The 25,081-nt window shown below is 47.7% G+C and overlaps 1 protein-coding gene across 3 annotated transcripts in view; it reads right to left on the reverse strand.

The window, feature by feature from the left end:
• Positions 1 to 25,081, reverse strand: part of EMID1 (EMI domain containing 1) — a 115,199-nt gene that overhangs the window by 61,131 nt on the left and 28,987 nt on the right. For all 3 annotated transcript variants that reach the window (XM_084819425.1, XM_084819423.1, XM_084819424.1), the window contains exons 3-4: positions 22,340 to 22,443; positions 1,249 to 1,335 (exon numbers count right to left, since the gene is read on the reverse strand). In XM_084819425.1, coding sequence (XP_084675551.1) covers positions 1,249 to 1,335; positions 22,340 to 22,443 — 191 coding nt within the window. The remainder of the gene's footprint in view (positions 1 to 1,248; positions 1,336 to 22,339; positions 22,444 to 25,081) is intronic.

The following is a 25,081-nucleotide window of genomic DNA, read 5'->3' on the forward strand; positions in this document are numbered from 1 at the left end:
CCTGAACCCTAAACTTTGGTTAAACTTAACTATTGTTCGTGAAAACAAGCGAGCTTCATAAACTATGGGTAGTATCCTGTTAGCCTTACATAGAGTAGACCTATTGAAATGAATGGGACTTAAGTTAGTCATAACTAATTTAAGTCTCATTTATTTCAATGGGTCTACTCTACATAGGACTAACATTGGATACTACCATATGGTGTGAAGTTGGGTTGTTTCTACTAATCAAAGTTAAGATTAAGGACATTTTCTCCAGGTTCAAACAACATGGCAAGCAGTGGTTAATCAAAAACAGAAGGAAATGTTTCTGAATTCCTCGTGGCCGTGCTTGAGGAGGAAGGGGACGAGGGAGCATAAGAGCGTGGGGGAAGGCCTAGTTCGTTCTTGTAACATACACCATGGTTTAGCATTATCTGTGAACCAGGCCTCACTTTAATGCAGATTTTCATTTGATTTTTTAAACATTCAGATTAATCAGAAATGGGATAAAACAGACTTGTGAGCGAACATGTCATTGAGTAACATAGACTGAAAATAGACTGATTCATCCATCCCTTATTTCACCTCTAGTAAGACTTATGTGTCTGTCTTCACACCAAAGGATGAGTCATGTGGGCTGGGGGTGGGGGAGGAGTTCTGTGAGCCACCTCCTAAAAAAGTCCATTCCTTAGGACTTTTCATTCAGGTATGCCAAAGGTATGCTAGAATTTGCCATTTGCGTACCTGACAAACACGTGCCTTCTCCCATATGTTATTGCCTGCTTGCCGAGATAATGTTTGGAGGTCTTCTCTGGGTGCTGCCATCCACAGTGGTGCCGCAGGGGGCTACCAGAATAGAACCTCCTGTGTGGCAGCCCCGCCGCCCATCTGTGGCATGCCCTTCCCAGGGAGATCCGCCTGGCATCTTCACTGTATACGTTTAGATGTCAGGTTAAGGCCTTCCTCTCCAGCAGGCATTTAATTTCTAATCTGTGGCTTGGATGATTAAACTGGCTCTTTAATATTTTTAACATTTTTCATGTTTTAATATTTTCATTGTTGAATTTATTGTGTTGGTTGTTGTTTTATTGTTCTGGAGTTGTTGTTGTTTTTAATTGATTGTTGGGAAGCATATTAAATAAATAAACAAACAAACGATGGCAGAGCAAAGGCCGGGAAGCAATCATGCACTTGGGTAGAATGAATTTAGCTAGTCAGAAGGAGGGGAATGCTTTCCTTACAACCCCCACCCCCCAGCAAACTCACTGGAATACATTGCAGGACGGACAGGGAGTCTGCGCAGAGAGGCACCCCCATGTGCAGCATTCTGATACTCTGGGTAATTGACAGTCTCTGAAAAGGAAGAAAAAGAAAAGAGAGAGAGAATAATTTAGGGCACAACCCACTGGGACATCCTACTGCACAGATCATGCACTTAAGAGACAGACAGCAAGCTAAAGGACCTTATGCTCTATAAGGCCCCAAGGGGGACAGGTCTTGAATCAGGGCCTCCAACAGCCAGTCTTTGGCAATTTCTCTCCTCCACCATTCAGGCTAGGCTCTATAGCAGCCTTCCCCAACCATGCTGGCTGAGGGACAATGGGGGCTGTAGTTCAACTCATCTGGAGGTCACCAGGCTGGGGAAGGCTGCTCTATAGGATAAGGGTGCACTCAAGGGCTGGGTGCTGTCAGCTGAATGCACAACCTGACAACGGCCAGTTGATGGCCAGCACCAGGCCCTATAAAACCATTCTAGACAAGCCTCCAGCTGAGCAACGGCACGCATCAGGTAGCATCACAGACTCTCATATCTCATTCCTGCCAGCCCTGCCTCATCTACCGAATTCGGTATCTGACCTCCAGCATGACTATCTCTCCTGCCTCTGGCCCTCAGTTCCTGTTTGCTTGGTCTGCTCCCTGATGGTCAACTCATTCACAACCAGACCTCCTGCCTCAGTCATCATTACCTTCACTTGACCGGTGTCAGACCCAGATTTGGCAGCAGCCCGTTGCAAGTTAGGCCATAGGCCTGACAGTTCCTCCCCCAAGCCCCTCCCACCGCCATCTTAACCACTGCTAAAGCTAGCCAGGTACCCCAGGTTAACCATGACCCTCAACCAGGGTTTGAAATCAGCTGAAGCTGGTTAACATAATTAGATTTTATTATTCATTTATTACATCTATAGACCGCCCAATTGGCAAATACCTTTGGGGCAGTTTACAAAAACAAAATAATGGAAAGTATCAACGTAATAAGATATCAAAACATTAAAAGACATTAAAAACATTAAAGAGCCAGAAGTAAAGTTAATAATCAAACCAACAGACTACAGATCAAATTTTAAATACCTGCTGGAAGAGGAAGATTTTAATCTGATGTCTAAATGTATACAGTGAAGCTGTATGGTTAAAACATGGATAGTTTAATCAGCAGGGGTGGGCAATTCGTGGCCCTCCAAATGTTTTGGCCTATAACTCCCATCAGCCCTAGCTAGCATATCCAATCGTGAAGGATCATGGGAGTTGTAGGGCAACACATCTGGCGTGCCACAAACTGCCCATCCCTCGTTTAATGTATATATTAAAGCATAATATATCCCATGGGGGGAGGAGGATACATTTATTGGTCATAGTGATTCAAGAGTTCACATCATTATATATTTGTGTGTTTATTTTTTTCTCTCTCAGTAGATACTAATGATGTTCCTTAATCGATTGGTGATTCCATTCTGATGATCCCCCTTCTTGTTATTTCTCTAGTACAAGTGCCAGGAACTGGAGGTCCTAGGGCCCAATCTTGCTCCCCTTCCACCCCCACCCCCCAGGGTGTCACCTGTCGCTCAGTTGCCAACCTGGAAGCAAAAGAGGAGTGGAGGAGACAATATCTGTAGCGAACAGAATGTAACAACAAGGCACTTTTTAAGTGCTGCAGGCTGAGACTGAGGTCTACCCACACTCCTACACAAGGAAAACGTGTTGCTGACCAGGCTCTAGCAGAAAAGAAGTATTTGTTATTACAGAAGAGAACATGTAAGAGAATAAAACATCTATGAAAATTTGACTTTGTCCTGCTGGAATGGCTTTATTTCAGTTCAGCACTAAACTAAACTTATGAAGCTAGCTTACAGCTCCTGCTCCAAATTCTGGGAGCATTCCCATCGAAAAGTGTTCCAAATGTGGTGGAACAACCCTTCACCAGGGTATCCCATTGCTATGGCCACCAAAGGTGGTGAGAAAATGTGGCGCAACCACATACATTTTTTGCCACTACTCCCTTTTGGAATACTCTGAGAGTTGGGTCTATGGGACTCCTTGCCACAAGACCCCCTCAAGCCTAAAAACCGTTAATCATAAAAATGCAGACACTAAAATAAACCCCTTGTATCTAAATAGCCTGGTAACTAAGCCTACTGAGGTATGAGATAGAGATAGGTATGAGACACACCACTAGAGAGAAGGTTTGGGGTTTGTCCGTGGGGTCCCTGCAGGGATGCGGGCCCACTGATGCCAATCCTTACTGCCCTATACTGTCTCAGACCACTGGGTATATCATCCTGCAGTAATGTATATTCCAAGGGTGGGCAGAAAGGCATTCTGGATGTACTGACAGATCTCTGGATGATTTGCAGTAGATCAGCAAAGGTTTAACACCCAGTAGTTTTACAATAGTAAAACTGCAAGCAAAAAAATTATCTGCCACAGCTGGCCTTATGTTAAATTGCTTCTTTCTCAGCCTCAGTGTTCCTCACCAGTAAAATAGGAGCAGCCACTTATTGCCAAATGTTTGTGCAGGCTGGTGCTTCTTTGGCGATTTACATAAGGAGCTGTCACCCCACCTCTTTCTTCATGATCAGGTCAGATCCAGAGCTAAATGCACGGATCTCCTGCCGTGACATGTCATTTAAGCCCTGGGCAGCCAATTTGGGGCATTGCAAACGGAGGCAAAGTGACAGCCAGACAAACCTGACCGCTTGGGTGGGGGTATAACCCATTGGGAAGTTCTCCTTTGCAAGCCCCAGGGGGCAGGGGGAGAAGGAGCTGCACAAGAGCATGCAAGGGAGACTTTCCACCTTCTCGGGCAGGCCTGTAGCTGTCTTTAGCTGTGTTACAAGAACATATAAACTGCCCCTGAAGCAGAACAACATTTGAATAGTTGCTGGCATGTTTTGACAGGGAAGGTTTCAAGTATGAGGCTGCATCATGAATTTACCGCTGATGCACAGCAGTGAAATCTTAGGACCCTGGTCAACAGCTAGTCTTGCCAACTGTTGGGTATTTCGCCTGCCCTTTTGGTATTTTTCCATAAAGTTCAGCATCAGGCAATTTGTTGAATAAACCACAGATTTTTGTGCTGTGTGAGTGCGTGGGTGCATGTGTGTGTGTGGGGGGGGGGGTTCCTGTTGATCCTACACCCTGCTCAACCAGGCTTTTGTCCCAGTGTGCCAAAAAAATGGCAGGTGCTTCCTCTCTGATCAGCCAATCATGACAAAAACAGAAGACCCTGCCTTGATACAGCAAAAGCCCCATCAGGCTCTGCCCCCCCAAGGGTAGGTATCGCTGGGCACCTGCCAAGGGCCCACACCCCAGCAGGGGCCCACTGACAAGAGCCCCCCGGAGTGGCTCCTCCTCTTCCCCATTGCAACTGCTTGTTCACCTGCCTCTCGTTCTGGCCCAGGCAACAGTGGCGGTGAGGAGGAGGAGCAGGAAATGCCACTGCCTACTTGCTCACTCCCCTTCATGGATCACCGCCTTGTTGTGGCGAAGGGGCTTGCGTAACTCAGTGAAGCCATAAGCTATGCCGTGCAGGGCCACCCAAGACGGACAGGTCATGGCACAGAGTTCTGACAAAATGTGGTCCACTGGAGAAGGAAATGGCAACCCACTCCAGTATTCTTGCCAAGAAAACCCCATGGAACGTATCACAAGGCTAAAAGAGATGACGCCGGAAGATGAGCCCCTCAGGTCAGAAGGTGTCCAATATACTACTGGGGAACAGCAGAGGGTATTTCCAAGTAGCGCCAGAAAGAGTGAAGCGGCTGGGCCAAAGCCGAAAGGACACTCAGCTGTGGATGTGTCTGGTGGTGAAAAGAAAATCCGATGCTGTAAAAAACAATATTGTTTAGGAACCTGGAATGTCAGATCAATGAATCAAGGTAAGCTGGAGGTGGTCAAACATGAGATGGCAAGATTGAACATCGACATCTTGGGAATCAGCAAACTAAAATGGACAGGCATGGGCGAATTTAATTCAGGTGACCATCATATCTACTATTGTGGCCAAGAATCCCTTAGAAGAAATGGAGTAGCACTCATAGTCAACAAAAGGGTGGGAAAAGCAGTACTGGGGTACAATCTCAAAAACGATAGAATGATCTCAGTACGAATCCAAGGTAAACCATTCAACATCACAGTAATAAAAGTCTATGCCCCAACCACAGATGCCGAAGAAGCTGAGGTTGATCGGTTCTATGAAGACCTACAACACCTTCTAGAACTAACACCAAAAAAAGATGTCCTCTTCATCATAGGGGACTGGAATGCTAAAGTAGGAAGTCAAGAAATCACCGGGATAACAGGCAGGCATGGCCTTGGTGTACAAAATGAAGCAGGACAAAAGCTAATAGAGTTTTGCCAAGAGAACACGCTGATCATAGCAAACACTCTTTTCCAACAGCACAAGAGGCGACTCTACACATGGACATCACCAGATGGTCAATATCGAAATCAGATTGATTATGTCCTTTGCAGCCAAAGATGGAGAAGCTCTATACAGTCAGTCAAAACAAGACCTGGAGCTGACTGTGGCTCAGATCATGAGCTGCTTCTTGCAAAATTTCGGCTTAAATTGAAGAACGTAGGGAAAACCACTAAACCATTCAGGTATGACCTAAATCATATCCCTTATGAATATACAGTAGAGGTGAGGAATAGATTTCAGGGATTAGACCTGATAGACAGAGTGCCTGAGGAACTATGGACGGAGGTCCGTAACATTGTTCAGGAGGCAGCAACTCAATCCATCCCAAAGAAAAAGAAATGCAAGAAAGCCAAGTGGCTGTCTGATGAGGCTTTACAAGTAGCTGAGGAAAGAAGGGAAGCAAAAAGCAAGGGAGAAAGGGGAAGATATATCCAACTGAATGCAGAGTTCCAGAGAACAGCAAGGAGAGACAAGAAGGCCTTCTTAAATGAACAATGCAAGGAAATCAAGGAAAACAACAGAATGGGAAAGACTAGAGATCTCTTCAAGAAAATTGGAGATCTCAAGGGAACGTTTTGTGCAAAGACGGGCATGATAAAGGACAAAGAAGGCAGGGACCTCACAGAAGCAGATGAGATTAAGAAGAGGTGGAAAGAATACACAGAAAAACTATACAGGAAAGATCTTAATGTCCTTGATAGCCATGATAGTAATGTCCTTTATAGCCATGATAGTAATGTCCTTGATAGCCATGATAGTGCGGTCACTGAACTTGAGCCGAACATCCTCGAGAGTGAAGTCAAGTGGGTCTTAGGAAGCATTAGTAACAACAAAGCTAGCGGAGATGACAGTATTCCAGCTGAGCTATTTAAAATCCTAAAAGATGATGCTGTTAAAGTGCTGCATTCAATATGCCAACAAATTTGGAACACTCAGCAATGGCCGCAAGACTGGAAAAGGTCAGTTTACATTCCAATTCCAAAGAAGGGCAACGCCAAAGTGTGTTCAAACTACCGCACAATTGCGCTCATTTCACATGCCAGCAAGGTGATGCTCAAAATCCTACAAGCTAGGCTTCAGCAGTATGCGAACTGAGAACTACCGGAAGTACAAGCTGGGTTTCGAAGAGGCAGAGGAACTAGAGATCAAATCGCCAACATTCGCTGCATCATGGAGAAAGAAAGAAAGAGAATTCCAGAAAAACGTCTATTTCTGCTTCATTGGCTACGCTAAAGCCTTTGATTGTGTGGATCACAACAAACTGTGGCAAATTCTTAAAGTGATGGGAGTACCAGACCACCTTACCTGTCTCCTGAGAAACCTGTATGAGGGTCAAGAAGCAACAGTCAGAACCAGACATGGAACAACCGAGTGGTTCAAAATTGGGGAAGGAGTACGACAAGGCTGCATATTGTCACCCTGCTTATTGAACTTATATGCAGAGTACTTCATGAGAAATGCTGGGTTGGATGAATCAGAGGTTGGAATTAAGATTGCTGGGAGAATTATCAACAACCTCCGATATGCAGACGATACCACCCTAATGGCAGAAAGCGAAGAGGATCTCAAGAGCCTCTTGTGGAGGGTGAAAGAGGAGAGTGCAAAAGCTGGTTTGAAACTCAACATTAAAAAAACGAAGATCATGGCATCTGGCCCCATCACTTCCTGGCATATAGAAGGGGAAGAAATGGAAGCAGTGACAGATTTTACTTTCTTGGGCTCCAAGATCACCGCAGACGGTGACTGTAGCCATGGAATTAAAAGACGCTTGCTCCTTGGGAGGAAAGCTATGGCAAACCTAGACAGCATAGTAAGAAGCAGAGACATCACCTTGCCGACAAAGGTCCGTCTAATCAAAGCTATGGTTTTCCCAGTAGTAATGTATGGCTGTGAGAGCTGGACTATAAGGAAGGCTGAGCGCCGAAGAATTGATGCTTTCGAACTGTGGTGCTGGAGAAGACTCTTACGAGTCCCCTGGACTGCAAGGAGGTCCAATCGGTCAATCCTAAAGGAAATCAACCCTGAGTGCTCATTGGAAGGACAGATACTGAAGCTGAAGCTCAAATATTTTGGCCACCTAATGCGAAAACTCTCTGGAAAAGACCCTGATGCTGGGAAAGACTGAAGGCAAAAGGAAAAGGGGATGGCAGAGGATGAGATGGCTAGATAGCATCACCGATGCAATGAATATGAACTTGAGCACGCTCCGGGAGAATGCACAGGACAGGAAGGCCTGGCGTGCTATGGTCCATGGGGTCACGAAGAGTCGGACACGACTGAACGACTGAACAACAACAACTTGCTCACTGGTTCTCTGCCTGCCAAGCAGTGATGAGAAAGAGGATGAGAAGCAATAGCAGCTGATAATAATAGTGATGGGAAAACAGACTCACTCAGGGAGGGGACCCACTGAGAGTGTCTTGCCCAAGGGCCCCCAAAACCTGCAGCCAGCACTGCCACAAAAAATAAAATGAAAACAAACAAAAAAACAGCACCAGGCTCCCTCCTGTAATCCAGGAAAAATACCCATGAGGCCCCTGATCTAGTAAAAAATACAAAAACACCACCAGGATCTGCCACCTGACCAGGGAAAACCCAACCCTAGTTTCACCCACTGTGTTCACTCCCTGCTTCTGCCCGCTGATAAGCTATTTTTAAAATCAGAAGTTGGCAACCCCATCGGCAGCTACAGAAATTGTTTTTGAAGTGAACAAGAGTCTTAGGGCCATCATTGGCTCCACCCACTGACTCACTCACATGCAAGCCAAAACATGGTCAAACCCACTTTAACAACCACCACCACCACCATGCTAATTTCAGCTAACTTTGCTGGGGTGTACCAAAAGAAAAAGCACAGAAAAAGCAAGATGTCTTTCATGGAGGAGAAGGCTTTTAATAGAGAAGGCTGCTCACGGAGAAGGCTAACAATGGCTACTAGTCCTGATGGCTGTATGCTACCTCCAGGATCAGAGGCAGTATGCCTGTGTACACCAGTTGCTGGGGAACATGGGTGGGAGGGTGCTGTTGCACTCATGTCCTGCTTGTGGGTTTCCCACAGGCACCTGGCTGGCTACTGTGTGAACACAATGCTGGACTAGATGGACCCTTGGTCTGATCCAGCAGGGCTCTTCTTATGTCTCTGAGATCACAAAATCAGCAAGGGCATTCAAAGTCTGGGGAACCAATAAGCAAGTTCCTTGTCAGGAGCGCCCTAGCGGCCTCTTTCAGTCTACTCCAATAGCCAACTCAAGACACAGACAAAAGGATTCTTTTCAAGGCTTTAATCCTTTTACAACTTAATGACTCTTTCAGATGCTAATCACCAGCGACTAAGCAATGAACAGCAGAGTAGCCTATGCTCCGGGTAGGCAGTTGGTCCCCATTTGAAGGAGAGTCACTTGAAGACCCTGAACTTATGGGCTAGGGAGAGATCCTCCCTCTTTCCCTTGGGTCCACGGGACGCGGCCGTTGCTTGCGCGCCAAACAGGCGCTACGCCTCCTTTCCGTGCCCTCCATCGCTCGTCTCTCCCTGCATCTGCGTCGAGCATCCAGCAAGCCCCCCTCCCGCACTCTCTCACTGCCTGGGTCACTATCTATCCCAGGAATGCCGGCAGGAGGAATCTCTGCCAGCTGCTGTGCCTGTGAGGGATGAGCTGGCTCCTCTGCCACAGATTGCTGATCCTCCTCAGAATCAGAACTGTTCTGCGGTTCTATCAGCTCAGTTTCCACCCTGACATTCCTCCTGGTGAAGGTGGCCATGCACTTGTTGTTGTTGTTGTTATTTGGAGGAAAACCCCTGATAAAATTGGAAGGGGGGGAGATAAAGACCAGAATGAAAGGCCGTGCAAAAATATTTGTTCAGTTGGTAATTGCTATAGTCAAGGGACATACTGGTAGCTCGGAGTAGAAAACTGGGGAGATGGATGTTTTCAAGCTTGCATTTTTGTGACTCTGAATTTTAAAGGATGCTTGGTAGGAATCAATTTTGGAAATACAGGCCCACACAACCGCACATACTACAAAAAAAGTGTGGAATTTGTTTTCATCAATGAATTATCTATTCCATTTTATGGAATGCCAAAGATTGCTCACAGTGCAATCCTATGCATATTTACTCAGAAGTAGGCTACAATGATTTCCATAGGACTTACCCTCAGGTAAGTATGTATAGGACTGAAGCCACAGCCTTCAAACGCAACTCTGTTAGTCCGTGTCTGAGCACGTGACCCACAGAATCCGTTCCTTCAACCTCTAAAAGCCAAACACAAGCTCACCTTGCAAAGCCATCAGTTTGGTCCAGGGAGGGATGACAGGAAGTGTGTACGTTTCCCACCCCTTGGCTGTGATGTCCCAGCTGGGGAACCAAGTCCTCTGGTTCTATACAGGAGACAGACCCCATCTGGGACCATCTGGAGGAAATCAGCTCCTGCCACAACCGCAGGCCCGGCTGATTCAGACAGCGGATTTCCTCAGACACTCCCACATGCCAGAGCGCAGCCCCTTCACTGGGGAGGGAGTGAGGAGAAATGGGCCTCTTCAGAAACACCTTTGGGTTAAGCTGTTTTGAAAAGTGGCACATGGTGATGATGGCCACAAGCTAAGGGACAAATGACATGTTACATTATTCATGCTTTTATTTATTTATTAAAGTATGCTTTTGTTTTTAAGAAAAAGCAGACCAGAGGGTGGGGGGGGGAATATGCCACATGCTCCCAATCCAGATCAGGGCCACAGAGTGGGGCTGCTTTTTCCTTCCAAAATAAAAGTGGCCAGTTTAAGCATGCTTTTTAAAGAGCATGAATAACGTAACATGGAGTTTGCCCCTGCAAGTTTCCTCCCCAACCCCAGAAAGTCAGCTTTCCATCCCTACGAAGCATATCTGATCCTCACTGGACTGGGGTTATTTGGGGGGGGGGGTGTCCCCCACTTAGCATTTCCCCCCCTAAAATTCTTTTTTGTAGTTCTGCAAAAAACGTTGGGCTCCCCCAAGCCTGCCGCCTCTTGTGCATGGATGGTGCTATTTCGGATGCATAAGAATTGGCACTTGAGAGAATTGAATTCCCTAATACACATGCGTGTGCACACACACACACACGCGCACACACACACACACACATCTTCTCTCAGGCATTTGGCAGCACATGAGTTTTTAATTGGCCCTGGATCTGTCTTTGGTTATGACTGTGCAAAGTTGTTTTTGGATATGTTGTCTTTGTGTATATTGTCTGTATGTTTTATGTAAATGGCTTTTAAACTTTGTATATTGTATTTTAATGTTTTAATTTCTGTAAACCGCCCAGAGAGCTTCAGCTATGGGGCGGTATAGAAATGTTAATAATAATAATAATAATAATAATAATAATAATAATAATAATAAAAAATATGACAATGACCTGTCAACTGCATATTTGTCTGCTCCTCTGAATTGATGTGCATTATCACTGGCCCATCACCATCTTTACTGTAGCCCACCAGAACCATATGTGCAGGGAAGGAAATATGATTCAAGAAACCTGGTAGATATATATGGGAACCCTTCTTTGAAGCTCAGGTAAAATGTAGCTGGGAACTCAATTGTCACCACTCAATTGCACCTGGACTGATCAGAAGGCTGTCATCGCCCCTTCCTTCCATCGCTCTCTCTTAAGTTTAAAGTCACGTAGGGTCATCAACAGAGTCCAAGCCAAGTAGGGACTGTTGATCTCTCAATTGCTAGCTTAGTCACACAGACCTAAAGACAACATCTTCTGCCTTCCCTGCAATACAAAGTGCAGTTGACAAATGCAAACGTAAATATTTGCTCTGAACGGAGGGAAATGGAAGTGGGCGGGGGAGTGTGTTGGTTCAGATCACATTCAAAAAGCCATGCAGTTGAAGACATGGCCAATAGACAGGGATGATGGGTGTTCTGGTCCAAAACATCTGGAGAGCACCAGGTTGGGAAAGGCTGTGCTATGGCATTAAAAATGTGACGTGCAACTTACTTCTGGAGCTGGGCGGGGGCAGGGCGGCAAATTGTAACAAGAAGGGAAAAGATTTTTTAGAATTACTTTTTAGGAATGTGGCATACTTTGTGGCAAGGGTGAGCAACTTGCGGCCCTCTAGGTATTGTTGGAGTGCAACTCCCATCATCCTTCACCACTGGCAATGTTGGCTAGGGCTGATGAAAAGTGCAGTCTATCAACATCTGGAAGGCAACAAGCTGCCCACCCCTGCTTTATGGAGAATCTGTAAAACCCACTCCATCGGCCATTCCTTTTTGCATGAGCTGGAATGAATAGGAATCGTCTCTTTCCAGAACACTGTTACTGCAGACATGTCTTTGGCTGTTCAGTGAGCCCAGGTGACCTCAGCAAACACAATGAACATTGCAGGGAAATGGTGGGGGGGGGAGGGGACCGGATCTCCAGGAGGGCAGTGGGCCTGACCCAGCAAGGGAAGCTCAGTAAACAGGAAGAATGGATAGCTTCCTTTGGCCATCACCTTCACAGGTCACTGGTTCAGGGGATGAAAGAATACCGTCACAGATAGGTAAGCAACATGCCTGGGGGAAAAAATCCCTGGTCAGGCAAGCGGGACCTGTTGTCAAGAATGATGGCTTGTTTTCCACCATAAGATTAGGCCAGGCTGTCACATCTGATGTAGCCACCTAGAATTGTGTGTTATCTAGAGGCTCCTCAGACCTTTGCCCAAGGCGCAGTCCATGCTAACTGAGGAGTGCCAGCAGCTGGAGCTGGTGGGGAGTTCCAGGCTCTCAGAGACCAGGGTGGCCCACCCAGGGGCTGAGCCAGTGACTGGCTAAAGGAAAATCTGCCCTGGGTTGCCAGGACTGGGCTTCAAAGGGGGGCTGAGGCCAAGGCATGGTGTCTCCCTTCATCCTGGTGGTTCTGGACCTGCAGACAGCTGGTTGCTATCCAGGGAGATCCATCCTTAGGTATGTAAGGACAGGCCAGGTACCTTTATTATTTTGCTTAGCTGTGCATTCATAAAGCTCTCTGTATATAGTTAAGTGTTTGGGCTTTGTACCCTCTTGTGTGACTTGCTACTTCCATTCTTCCCTTTCCCTCTACCCCTTTATTTTGATCTTAATAAACCTTTATCCAACCTTTAGTTGGTGTGATCTCTCTGCATAACCTCAGTGCTAATTTCAGTGCCTCCTGGCTTAGGAGGGTGACTACTGGGTATTTTGGGGGAATGGAAGGCCGGGTTTGGCGAGTCCTGTTTTGGAAGGAGAGCTGGGATCAGTTCCAGAGCATTCCTACCTTGCAGGACAGTTGGAGGTGGTTCCAGCGGATCCTTCACACCTGTCAAAAGAGGTGGAGGGGCTCAGCCCACCTCCCAACTTATCATTCTCAATTCTCTCCTAAGTGTTACGTAGGGTCACATGACACAGGATAATGGCAGTTGTGTGTGCTTAACGGTTAAACATAGATCTGCTGCCATCACAAACAAAGTGTGTGAATGTTTATGGGGGAGGGGGATTGCTCCAATTTAAGGAGCAAAAGGACATATGGGTGAGAAATATGGAAGCCTCCCACCTGCCATTGCCCTTCCTGAAGCCTCTTTCCCCCCAACTAGTTTACCTCCAGACTTGGAGGTAAGCAACTGGGGGGGGCAGTAGGATTCTGCATCCATGTACCTCTTTTTTTCTTAAAGTTGGCCATGCTTCCCTCCCAATTCCTTTCTTTAAAATAGGTAATTGACAGAGATCCCACATTTAAAGACAGACATCTACTGCCGGCATACCTTGTTTAGGCCATACATGTGGGGACTGGGATATACTCCACACCAGGAGTGTACAATCTCAGGTCCGGGGGCCAAATCTGGCCCTCCAGATCTCTCCAGGTGGCTATGCCCCCTTCCCTTGACCACCAATCGTTTCATGATTTCCCAGCTTTTGTGCATTTTCCACATTCAAAAAAGTATGAAATGCCTCTCCTTTAAGCTAAAATGTGCTGATACTTGGGCCTCACACTGGTTGCCTTTGGTTACGTCCCCTTTTGCCTTCACCCCATCCACCATGGGAATACCACAAGATGTAGTGATGGCCACCAATTTGGATGGGTTTAGAAGGGGATTGGACAAATTCCTGAAGGAGAAGGCTATCAATGGCTACTAGTCCCGAGGGCTACATCCTACCTCCAGAATTGGAGGCAGTATGCCTGTGTACCTCAGTTGCTAGGGAACGTGGGCAGGAGGGTGCTGTTGGACTTCTGTCCTGCTTGTGGGTTTCCCACAGGCAGCTGGTTGGCTGCTGTGTGAACAGAATGCTGGACTTGATGGACCCTTGGTCTGATCCAGCACGGCTCTTTTGATGTTCTTAATGCAGCAACCAAAAACTTATCTGGCATGTAATTCGGCCCTCAAGGCAGAAGAGGATCAACACCCCTGTTCCACACTACACCAGAGATAGGAAGAAGATAGAACAAGATCTAGTGGTAGACTTCTGGGTGATTTGCAGGCAATTGGCAAGGATTTCTGACTTGGTATGGTTCAGCAATAGCAACAATAGAAAGATGGGTGGGTGTTTTTCTAAATTAGGCTGGAGAAAGCTTAGGGGGAAACCCAAAGCAGATTTTGGTGTGAAAGGGCTACAAAGGCAGAGAGACACTCTAGCTGCCATCAAGGGCTTGGCTATTTCCACTTGCCTTCCCCACCCCTCAGCTCCAGGAGGGGGACCTGGTGTGCAACATTACCCTAGGTCAGCCTTCCCCAACCTGCTGTCTTCTGGGTCATGCTAACTGGGAATGATGGGAGCTGCAGTCCAACACATCTGGAGGGCACCAGGTTGGAGAAGGCTGACCCAGGTGAGTGACTGTAGACAGTGTTTTTGTACAATTAGATTTTAATGTCTTTGCAGAGTTTTGGGTTTGGTTTTTTAAATGTGTTTTATAATTTGTTGAAATGTTGATATTATATTTGAAATGCTTACTGATTTTGTGTATTGCTGTTACTGTATGTTTAGCTTGTGTATTGTGAGCTGCCTTGGACACCATTTCCTGTGTGGAAAGGTGGCATATAAATTAAAGTCTTATCTAATGTAATTGCTTATCTGTATTAAGTGATCCTGAGTATATAGTTCTTCCCATTCAAGCCCATGTCTTGCTGTGTCAGGCTAAGGCAGGGGTGGGCAGAAGGTAGATCTCCATAAGCTTTGGACTTCAGGCTTCACCACACCAGGCTTTTTATTCCGCAGCTTACCAGGGCTTCTGCTTCCAGATTCTTTGTGGCATTAAGATCGGCTCCTTACCCAGGCTGTTTTTTTCAGGGCTGTCTTTCTTGGCAAGTTCTCCACAAGTTCTATATGTTTCATTTTACAGCCACTACATGGCGCTGTGGTTATAGTGGAACTTCATCATTACACAATGTCGATTTATCGGATTAACATTTTTTATCGGGTTATCGCGGATCTTTTAAAAAGCAGGATAAAGGTCAGAAAGTGCGGGAGATGCCCTGGAGGCTGACAACGTTGCATAAAGGATCCACAAACTTCCATTGAGGGACCAGTCACAAGTGTGCAATAAAAACCCCATGTAGAAATGCTCTTCAACTCCTTCCAGCATGGCCAACGGTCAGGAATGCTTGGAGTTGAAGTCCAAAACATCTGGAGATCTACCTTTTGCCCACCCTTGGGCTAAGGACCACCTAGAACAGCATTCTGCCTCCCACAGTGGCCAGCTGGATGCCCCAGAGAAGTCCCACACGAGGCACAATGTTGATGCTCAGACTCTGCTGTTTGCCCCATCCTCTTAAGAATAAGTATTACTTCCTCTGAACATGGGAAGTTCCACTGGAGATCACTATAGCCATGGCTGGACTTTTTCCTTGCCTGATCTGTTTTGGAAGCCATTAGTGCTACAACCCATTTGCCACGAGACCCTTTTTCCAGCCTCTTAATCAGAAACACGTCTAGTAGGTTGAGTATCTCAACATGTTTCCATGAAAGCCTTCTGCCCTTTCCTGCTGATTCTACCAGCACCATTCCAAAAACACAAAGCTGCAAAAGTGTGCTCAGAGAAATAGATGAGCCCACTTCTTTGTGTCGATGGAACTGCGCAGCTGCGAATGAGCGAGGTGGGGAAAAACAATTGTAAAGGCGCATCCCACAGTGGTTACTCCAGAATGAAACACTCCCAAGAAACACCCACCATGGTAAGGCAAATCGAGTGTGGGGTACTGGGAAACACACTGCTGGAATCGCCCTGAACCCACAGCCAACAAAAAAATCTGGGCTAAACCACCTCTGCGAAACTGTGCATTTTCAACATGGAAACCACGCAGTTGCTGCGAAGTGGCCGTTGCGTCATGTGTCTCGAGGGAAAGGAAATTGCAGCCGGAGTAAAGGGCTCATGCAGATGAGCCCCAGGAGTGGGACAGTTACCTCAGTTGGTAGATGCTGGAGGAGTGGCTTCAGTGGCAGCCCCACAGCCACCTCCTCTGAGCCCCAGAGCCATTCCCATCCTCTTGAGCCAACCCTGGGCAACAGCAATGCTCACTCACTCCTGGCTGGCTGGCCTAGTCGCCTTCTCCCAACATGTCCAGGGTTGGGCAATACATGGCCTGCAGGCAGCATGCGGCCCCCGCCACCCCCATAGCAGCTACAGAGGCTTAGAATGGATTTGTCCAATCTCAGCCTCCATAGCAGCTTAGCACCGAATTTCAGTGGCGAACCATGACCCTTCCCCCATTTTTTATTTGCAGCGTGGGGAGAATGTGGCCCAGGCAGGGGGGAAACTGGTTCCTGGACTGCATGAAGTTGCTCACCCTTGTCCTAGACAGTGCTGTTGGGAAATGCCCTCTGACCAAGGCAGAAGGCAGGCAGGCATCCCAGGCCACTCACATTAGCAGGCGTCGCACATGCGCACGCATCACTTTGCTCATGTGACGTGCGCATGGCTGGCGCCACTGCAGCTACATCGCAGTCCTCATTTGGAGTGGGCAGCTAGCAGGCACCAGGCAGAGCGGTGAGCCAGGGACAGCAACACATTGGAGGACATCGCTGAGTGTGCCACTCACCGTCCTGCTACCCTCAGGTGCGGTAGAGGATGCTGTCCTCATGCCAACATTGCAGAAAGATTAAACTTCCAGTCTAGGCAGCTTCTGCATGTGGAATTGTTTTTCACCACAGGCAGCTAAATATTCTTGGGCCGTAAATTCACAAGGGGTGCACTTCCCAGGCAATTCTCATTGTGCAAGCCACAATGGAATGAAGGCAGATGCATTCAGTCAGAGGCTCATGGCCCAGCGCTCCAGGTCTGTCTGCCCTCCGCCCTCTGCCAGGCTCTCCATGGCGCCTCTAATCCACGCCCTGAGGCTACCACTGCCTCAGCTGGCCTCAGGTTAGACACCACCGAAATCAAGGAGAGCTGCACATGTTGGTATGATTCCCAATGCGTTTTGAAGAACCCTTTAATGAGGGAAACGTATTTTTTTTTGGTATTCCTCAATCAAACATTTTGAAACAAAATTACATGCTGCAGCATACCAACGCAGACTCCGAAACTTGTTGGGAAGCATCCCAACTTGTGCAGCTTCTGCGTTGCGTGTCTTTTTCCATGGCTGTAATAAATCCCCAATCAAGGCCAAACTTAGATGATCACATCGCTGTGTAAATTAAAAATACAATAAAACTAACTCACAACCCCTCATGACTGCTTTGAAGATTGGGAAGGTACTACCAGGGGAAGAGGGGGTGTCAAGCCTTTCTCATGCTTTCTCTGATCAAAGTTGCCCCCCCTGCAATGGGTTTTAGCTCTATTTCTCCCCCCCCCCAGAACTAAGAATAGCTTTGTTGTGGGGCGGGGGAGGAAATCGATATTGGAAACATGGAAACCGTTAAATACAGTGGGAAATGTGTATTGGGTAGAAGAGCCATCCCCAACATGGTGCCCTCCAGATGTGTTGGACTACAGCCCCCATCATCTCCAGCCAGGGGGTTATTGGTACTGTAGTTCAACACATCTGGAGGGTGCCAAGTTGGGGAAGGATGGGGTAGATCACATGTCCATTTTTTTAAGCATCACTCTTCTGCTTCCTGTCCTGTATTGACAAGAAACATCCCCACATGCACACAGTCAGCTTGTGAGGGAGTTTCGGTTTCACGCATGAAAAAGCACATATTCCAAGGGCCATATTTTTACCTGCCTCTTTCTGTTAATCTCTCCTTCTGCTTCTCTCCCGAACCCCCCCCACCTCCCTCCACCCTTCTCCATCCAAGTTGTACTTCTCTCTCTCTCTCCCCGCACTCACCGTGCACCAGCCCCCCCTCTGCCACTGCCAAAACCCTCTCTCATTTCCCACTGTGCACTGCCAAGTTCAATACAGGCAGTATCCATCTACAGCGTAGGATTTCACAATAATGGGATTTCACACCAGGTGTCCTTTCTTTATTACGGATCATTTCTGACTTCCTGGCTGACTGCCATCTATTATGATTTCAGCCTGCTGCTTATAGTTACTAATGCTGTTCTCCTTCCGCATGGAGTCAACCACAGCAGGTTCCTTGGCCGTGGGCGCAGCCTCTTGCTAAGCAGTGGGAAGTGTGCCGCATAGCTCAAGAGGAGCTCCATACCCCACCGTCCCCACCCCCACCCCACGCACCATCCCTCGGTCCTCACAACACAGCCATGGCCATTTTGCCTTCTCCATCTCAAAGCCACTGCAAGATTTACAAACGATTTGTAAACGTCTAAACTCAAAGGAAGAAATATGCCACTGTTTCACCCGGGGGCACTGCTAGGCACTTAAAAGATTTGGGGCCCAAGTTCACAGGACACAGATCTGCTTAAAATCTGCATATGCTCCATTATATTCATTATGCAAATTTGGGAATAATTACTAGAATTTATTTAAATTTCACAGGAGGCAAAGCCAGCCCATTAATTTCTCATCAAAATCGTCTCAAATAAGTTCTTCGATTAATTTGGATCCTGATCCAGATCATCCCAAACCAATGGAAAAAGTTTTTTTAAAAAACAGAAAAAGCTTAACTGACATGTGTCAGGGTTCTCCTTATGATCTGGGCCACCTGAGCAACTCCTTTAGGATCTCTTGCCTCCTTAAGAGTCCCACCTTCCTTCTTTTAAACTTCCCCTTCCCAGTAACAAGGGGTTTAGGCTGTAGACGTGAGGTGACTGACACTCTAGGCACAGGTTTACTAGTAAATTAAAACAAGCAGTCACAACTAAAGGTGTTAACACAATAGAGCTGAGTGATACAAAGGGCCTTAAAAAAATAAAAGTTGCAAAATGCAAGTTCCTTTACTCTAGCTGTCCTTAGACTCCTCTATGCTGCTGCTTCCTGCTCACTCTTCAGACCCTGGCTGCCTCTGCTCTCACTGGCTCTCTCACTCTCTTTATATACCCTCCTCCCTCAAAACTGAAAGCACTGCTTCAAACCTGAAGAAATGAAACTTAAGTGGAGAAATGAAACTGACACTCAACTGGGGAAATGAAATCACTCCTCTCAGGCTTACTCCCTCCCAGCAGAAAACTCCAAGCCTCTAAGCCTGACCATTTTTCTTTTCGCCTCTGTAGGCCTCAAACCTTCACAACGTGCAAGGGAAGATTTGAAGGGGGTGAGTGGGTTGCAGTCTGTGGGAAAGGGTGTATTAACCCTTTCCTCCCTGGCTGTAATCCTCCTTGGAAACTGCCCCCTGCATGACGATCAGGCTGAGAAAAAACCTTTCCATTGGCAGCAGTGGAGACTCAGGGATGTGTGGGGAAAAGATTCGGCACCAGGACCCCATTGATCCAAGCCTAGCAACACCCCTGGTTCCACCCCACCCCAGTGCGTGACACTTGCCAGCCATGCTATTCCATTCTGAAAAGGCAACACCAGGTATCGATGGAATGCAAAGAGCAGGCAGGACTTAAGCAGAGCTGTGGGTACTCCATTCATGCATTAAACAAACAAAAATCTGGTGCCAACGCTACCCAGATTCTACCATTTTTAAAAATTATGCAAACGAAATGCATTTGCTTGCATTTTACATCATTTATCCTGTCATGTTCACGGCTGGACAGATCAGTCTGTTTCCAGCTCATGTCAGTTTTACATGTGGTCATTCATAAGTCTGCCCCGTCTTGTTTCTGCACTAATCTGGAATTTTTTTACTCTATATAAACGTTCATATTTGAAATACATATGTTTGCACATTTGTTCTCACAAAATACTCATTTTAAAATGTATTTTCGCTCAAAGTACACATTTCTACACTATTTTATCTTAAAATATACATTTTGGTACTTTTTTTAGCCAAGAATCTGCTTGGCAAAATTCAGAGAAGAGCAAAAAACTACAGATAACTCCTTTCCAATCTGCAGATTAGTCCCGGATGTGAAAATCAATTGGCTTCAAAATGTGGACCGAGCAAAACCCTTTGACATCCCTAGCCATGTTTACTATTTTCCTTCTGCTAGGGCTAGGAGGGGAAAGCAGCTTTGCAGAATGCTCAAGGCCTACTGGAAATCTTAGGACCAAACTGCGGGTGACATCACTGGAAGTTTGGCACCTCTTTTTAAAAAAAGAACTCTGAATGGCCACAGCAGAGGGCCCGATCAGGACCAAAAGGGTAAACTCTTTTCTCCCACTCCAGTCACAACAAAATCCTGCCCCCCCCCCCCCCACCACCACCCCGGCCTCCTTCAGCTGCTATTTGGCTCAGGAGGGAAGCTGCCATTGCCACCAATGGGTAACCCTCTTTCCCTACATCACAGTTCCAATTACACACATACACATACACACACACACACACCAATGGGTTCATAAAAGAGACACGCAACTTCCCAGGATGCAGTTAACATCACCTGTGGTTTGGCCCCTGTTCAGCCACTTTTCTGGCTCTTGAGATTTCAGCAGGCATGGCCCATGAACTTCCAAGCACATATTCACAACCTTGAGGGCTAGAAACTTGCTCTTTAAAAAACAGTAAGTGGAACTATGTAGCCCAAATCCCTTTCTACAACTTTACAACTTAGGATTCTATAGGCCTCATCAGGGCTGGTGTCAAAGGCAGGCATGGCTGGGCCCACACTCCTGCAGGGGCCCACTGACAACAGCCCCCTGGAGTTGCTCTTCCCCTTCCCCTTTGCAACCTGCTTGTTCCTCTGCCTCTTGCTCTGGCCCAGGAAACGTTGGTGGTGAGAAGGAAGAGCAGGAGATGCTGCCGCCTCCTTGCTCCCTGGCTCTCTGCCTGTCAAGCAAGCAACTGGGAGCAATGATGAGGAAGCGGGGGCGGGGGGAGCAAGAGCAGCTGGTGACAATGGTGGTGAGAAGGGAGGCTCACAGAGGGAGGGGGCCAATTCAGGATGCCTTGTCCAAGGGCCCTCAGAAACCTGGAGCGAGACAGCACTGAGCCTCATACCACATGCATCACCGCTTAGTCCTGGCACATGTGTTCACTGGCTCCATTAAAGGACTGAGTGCTTTTGAACCCCAGCCACCAAGGAATCTCACATAGCCAACACACACGTCTGGGCACAGGGTAAATGTCTCTGAGGCACAGGGTGCAACATCTGTTTTTATTTTTACAAATGGAGCATTCAAGCTTTGGGTTTCTCCTCTGCTCAGTTTTTGCTCCGATATCTCCCATTCCTTCTTCCACTATTGCCAGGAGACCCTTGCTCACCCAGTGCCCATCCGGCCTGAACGCCTCAGCATCTGGGACTCCTAGGCACAATCTCACATCCTTCCTGGCTTTGAGGACAGGGCATGGGAAGGGATGGGATACATCATTCCAGGTCACGTCCTGAGTCATTGCTTCCTTCAACCCAAACAAAATGGACATTGAACTTCCCCTGCCACAGAAAATGTCGCCATTCGGAATCTGGGACCTAGACACCAGTTGGATATGAAACATTAGTCTCCCGGCATCTCCTCATTCTGCTCCCATCACATCACACAAATAGATTTTTAAGGGTGAAGACAAATGTAATATAAACGGTGTGTGAGCTCTCTTTTTACATCATGTCTGTCTTCACCTTTAAATGCTAAGCCAAGCTATGTTTACTTCTGCACTGAAGTAAACTGCAGCGCCAAGGAGCTATACAAGGAAACTAATGCTCCTAACCACTGGAAGTTTATGCTTAATGCTGTATATTCTCAGGTTGCATTAAGCACTACCCACACAGCTATCTAAAACAGCCAGAAAACTTGCTTTTTCCATTGAAATAAAAGCAGAGATTTTCTTGCACAGATCTGACAAGGGCTTGTGGCAAATTGCTTAGCAAAGTGAGGCACTAGGTGGCACCAGATAGCCTCACCTCGCCTCACCCATCCTTCCCTTTCCTCTGCCCACTGTTAGACTGTAATCTCCTCGGGGTAGGGATCTACTATTTGGACTCGATTGTCTCATAGGCCCCTTCCAACCCTACTATTCTATGATTCTATTTGCTTATGCATCTCCACAAAGCACAACGAAACATATAAATGCCACATAAATGAGAACACCACATTATTCCCGTGTGTGATGTAAGGAATACGCATCAACATGTTTATACGAAACACCACATTTCCAGTCTTCAGAAGGCCCTTTCCCCCAACAAACCAGCAAAATACAGCTGCTCTGCTCTTTCTACCCTATACATGCACACTTTGTGGTGTTCACAGCAAGTGTCCTGACCCCTCCCAATGTGCCTGCCCCCATCTGCTGCCCCATACCTGCCTCGCAGTTTGCCCCTGTATGTCCCGGGCAACATTTCCACTCCAGAGCTGTGATGGTTTTGTACGCCTGCTTGTATGTTGGTCTGACAATTGTTCTGTAGCTGGAGCGGGGGGAAATAGAAATAGTTAATTCAAGAGACAGGAGTTGCAAGAGTATTTAGCATGAGATGCTGGTGGAGGGCATACCTGAAACAAAGCGTGGGGCCGTGAAGGGAAGAGCAGAAGGGGTGGAGGACAAACACACCTCGAGGGGAGCACAAGGCAGAGACGCCTACGTGCTGTGATGTGCTGATGGGAAGCCAAAGCACTAGAAAACCCAATGGGCATGAAGCATTGGCAAAGGGGGAATTAGTCCACCTTCCTTAGCACCTAAATGTTTGTTCGTGAACATCCTTTGCCAAATTAAAAAGAAATGCATCCATATATGTCAACACACACTTTAGAAAACATCGAAATTGCTCCTCATAAAATCTTATGAACTGCCACCCACCTAAACAAGACCTCCCAGAAATGAACGGGCTACGAATTCACCAAAGTTGGCCACCACACTGCAGAACGTTCGCTTTCTCCTTCCAGAAGTGGAATGGGCTGGGTTCACAGCACGGTACACATATGTGAAAGCAACTAGGATCACTTTCTTTCAAGTCTGGTTTTCCATCAAGCCACTGGTTTTCACATTCTCCACCTCTAGGGAAACCGTCCCACATAGACCTGTCTGGCAGAGGAGGGGCTGTAGCTCATATGCTCCGTGTGCAGAAGGCCCCAGATTCAATCCCCAGCATCTCCAGGTAGGGCCGGGCAAACTCCTGCCTGAAACCCCAGAAGGCTGCTGCCAGGCAGCGCTGCCAGTACTGAGCTAGATAGGCCAAGGGTCCGACTCAGTACAAGGCAGCTTCCTAGGTTCCTAAGGAAGCTCTGTGCATTTGCCACGGATCCCACATGCATTGCAGAGGATTCTGGGTCATGTTACGGGGCACAGAGTCAGTTCATTGAGGGCCTTGTGCAGGCCGACTTGGTCGCACCGTTGGCCTACGTAAACTGAGTGCATGATCTGGAACCCAAGCACTACAGTCCTTTGTGGTCACCCACCACCTGGGAAGGTTAGAGATGCCAGCTACGTTCTCCCAAGCCAAGCTCAGAAACACTGTCAAGCCTGGATCAATATCCAAGCTGGAGAAGGCTTCCTAGCTTTCCCCCATCTGTCTCCATAACCATCCCCTATCCATACCAGCCTAAAAACTCACACCGCTCTTTCCTTACCTTCAAGCGGCTGTGGCTAGAGCAGCAGCAGAGGCGGGTGGCAAAAGGTTTTTTTCCTTCCTTCCTTCCTTCCTTCCTTCCTTCCTTCCTTCCTTCCTCCCTCCCTCCCTCCCTGTTGCCTTGGCCCCTAACATGCTGGGTAACAGTGCCATGGGGCACAAGGGACCCCAAGAGCTGGAGTTCTCCCAAGGGCTGTTGCAGTTCTTCCCATAAAGAGAAGGAAAAGGGTTGGTAGCTGGCAAGGGTTGGCTTCAGAGGATGGAGGAAGATGGTGGAGATGGGTAGGTAATCTTTCCAAGCCACAGGGCCAGCCCTACCATTAGGCAGAGTGAAGCAAGGATCATGGGAAGCTGCAATTGTAGGCCCCCAAGCAGTTCCCTCCTAAGCCCCCTAGGGCATTCCCCTCTCTTGGAGGACAGAGCTGTCTGTGCCGCAGAGACTATCCTGCACCCCCTAAACCAGCCTTCCCATGCTGGCTGGGGAATGCTAGGAGTTGTAGTCCAACACATCTGGAGGGTCCCAGGGTAAGGGGAAATGCTGCCCTAATGCTGCCCTCAGGTGTGGTGGACGATGCAATCCTGTTGCCAGTGTTAAAGCAAGATTCAATTGCCAGCCCAGTCAACTTCTGTATGCAGAATGGAGGGGGCCGCCATCTTGTCCTTTGCCTCTGGCAGCAAAGTATCTTGGGCTGGCCATCCAAGCCCTCAGACTGCTTTGGCAAAATGACCTGCAGTCCCCAATTTATGTGTGTGCATAAGATCTCAGATGATTTCAGAACTAATCCAAGACAAGCTTTGGATAGGGAAATGTTTTCCATCTCTAGGGAGGATCGGTGCTGGTAGGAAAGCTGTCCTTCCAAGTACATTTGCTCGTCGTTACTCATCTCTCCTTCAGAAACCCCCGCAAACCTCTGAGCAAATGCAGGCTTCCCAGTCTGTAAACCGCTGCACGAAGAGGAGAGCCCCAGAGCAGCCAGTTCCGCCTCACCAGCCTTGACATGAGGCAAGAGAAGTTCAGAGGGGACTGGGTACCACTGTCTCACTCTGGTTCCTATGGTAACAGAGGCCTAGTCTTGCAGGCATGTTTGTGATGGGTTTGGGAAGTAGAGGCAGACAGAAGTGGCATCCCGGGAGACTGTTTTTATGTCTGGGGTGAGGAGGGCACAGAGCCGGTGCCTTTAATTCCAAAACACTTCAGAAACGTGCCGCATGACTAGGCCGCTGTTACCATAGGAACCAGAGGGCTGTCAGCAGCCGCTGTGAGCGGGGCCCTTAGCAGCAGCGAAGCCCCCACACACAGGTGGCATGGCAGCAGCAGTGCAGCCCCTCCCCTGACCGCAGAGGGGGTGTGTGACAAAGCCCCCTTCTCAGGCGGCGGCAGCAGCGCACCCACCTTCCTGGGCACTCGCATCGCCTCCCCTCCACTCCCCTCGCCTTCCCTTCTTCAGGTGGGGGCAGTGAAGCCCCCGTCCTGGGCAGA

Source organism: Heloderma suspectum, chromosome 13, assembly GCF_057233095.1.
Source record: "Heloderma suspectum isolate Gila_16-S chromosome 13, 16-S_ref, whole genome shotgun sequence".
NCBI classification, from domain to species: Eukaryota; Metazoa; Chordata; class Lepidosauria; order Squamata; family Helodermatidae; genus Heloderma; species Heloderma suspectum.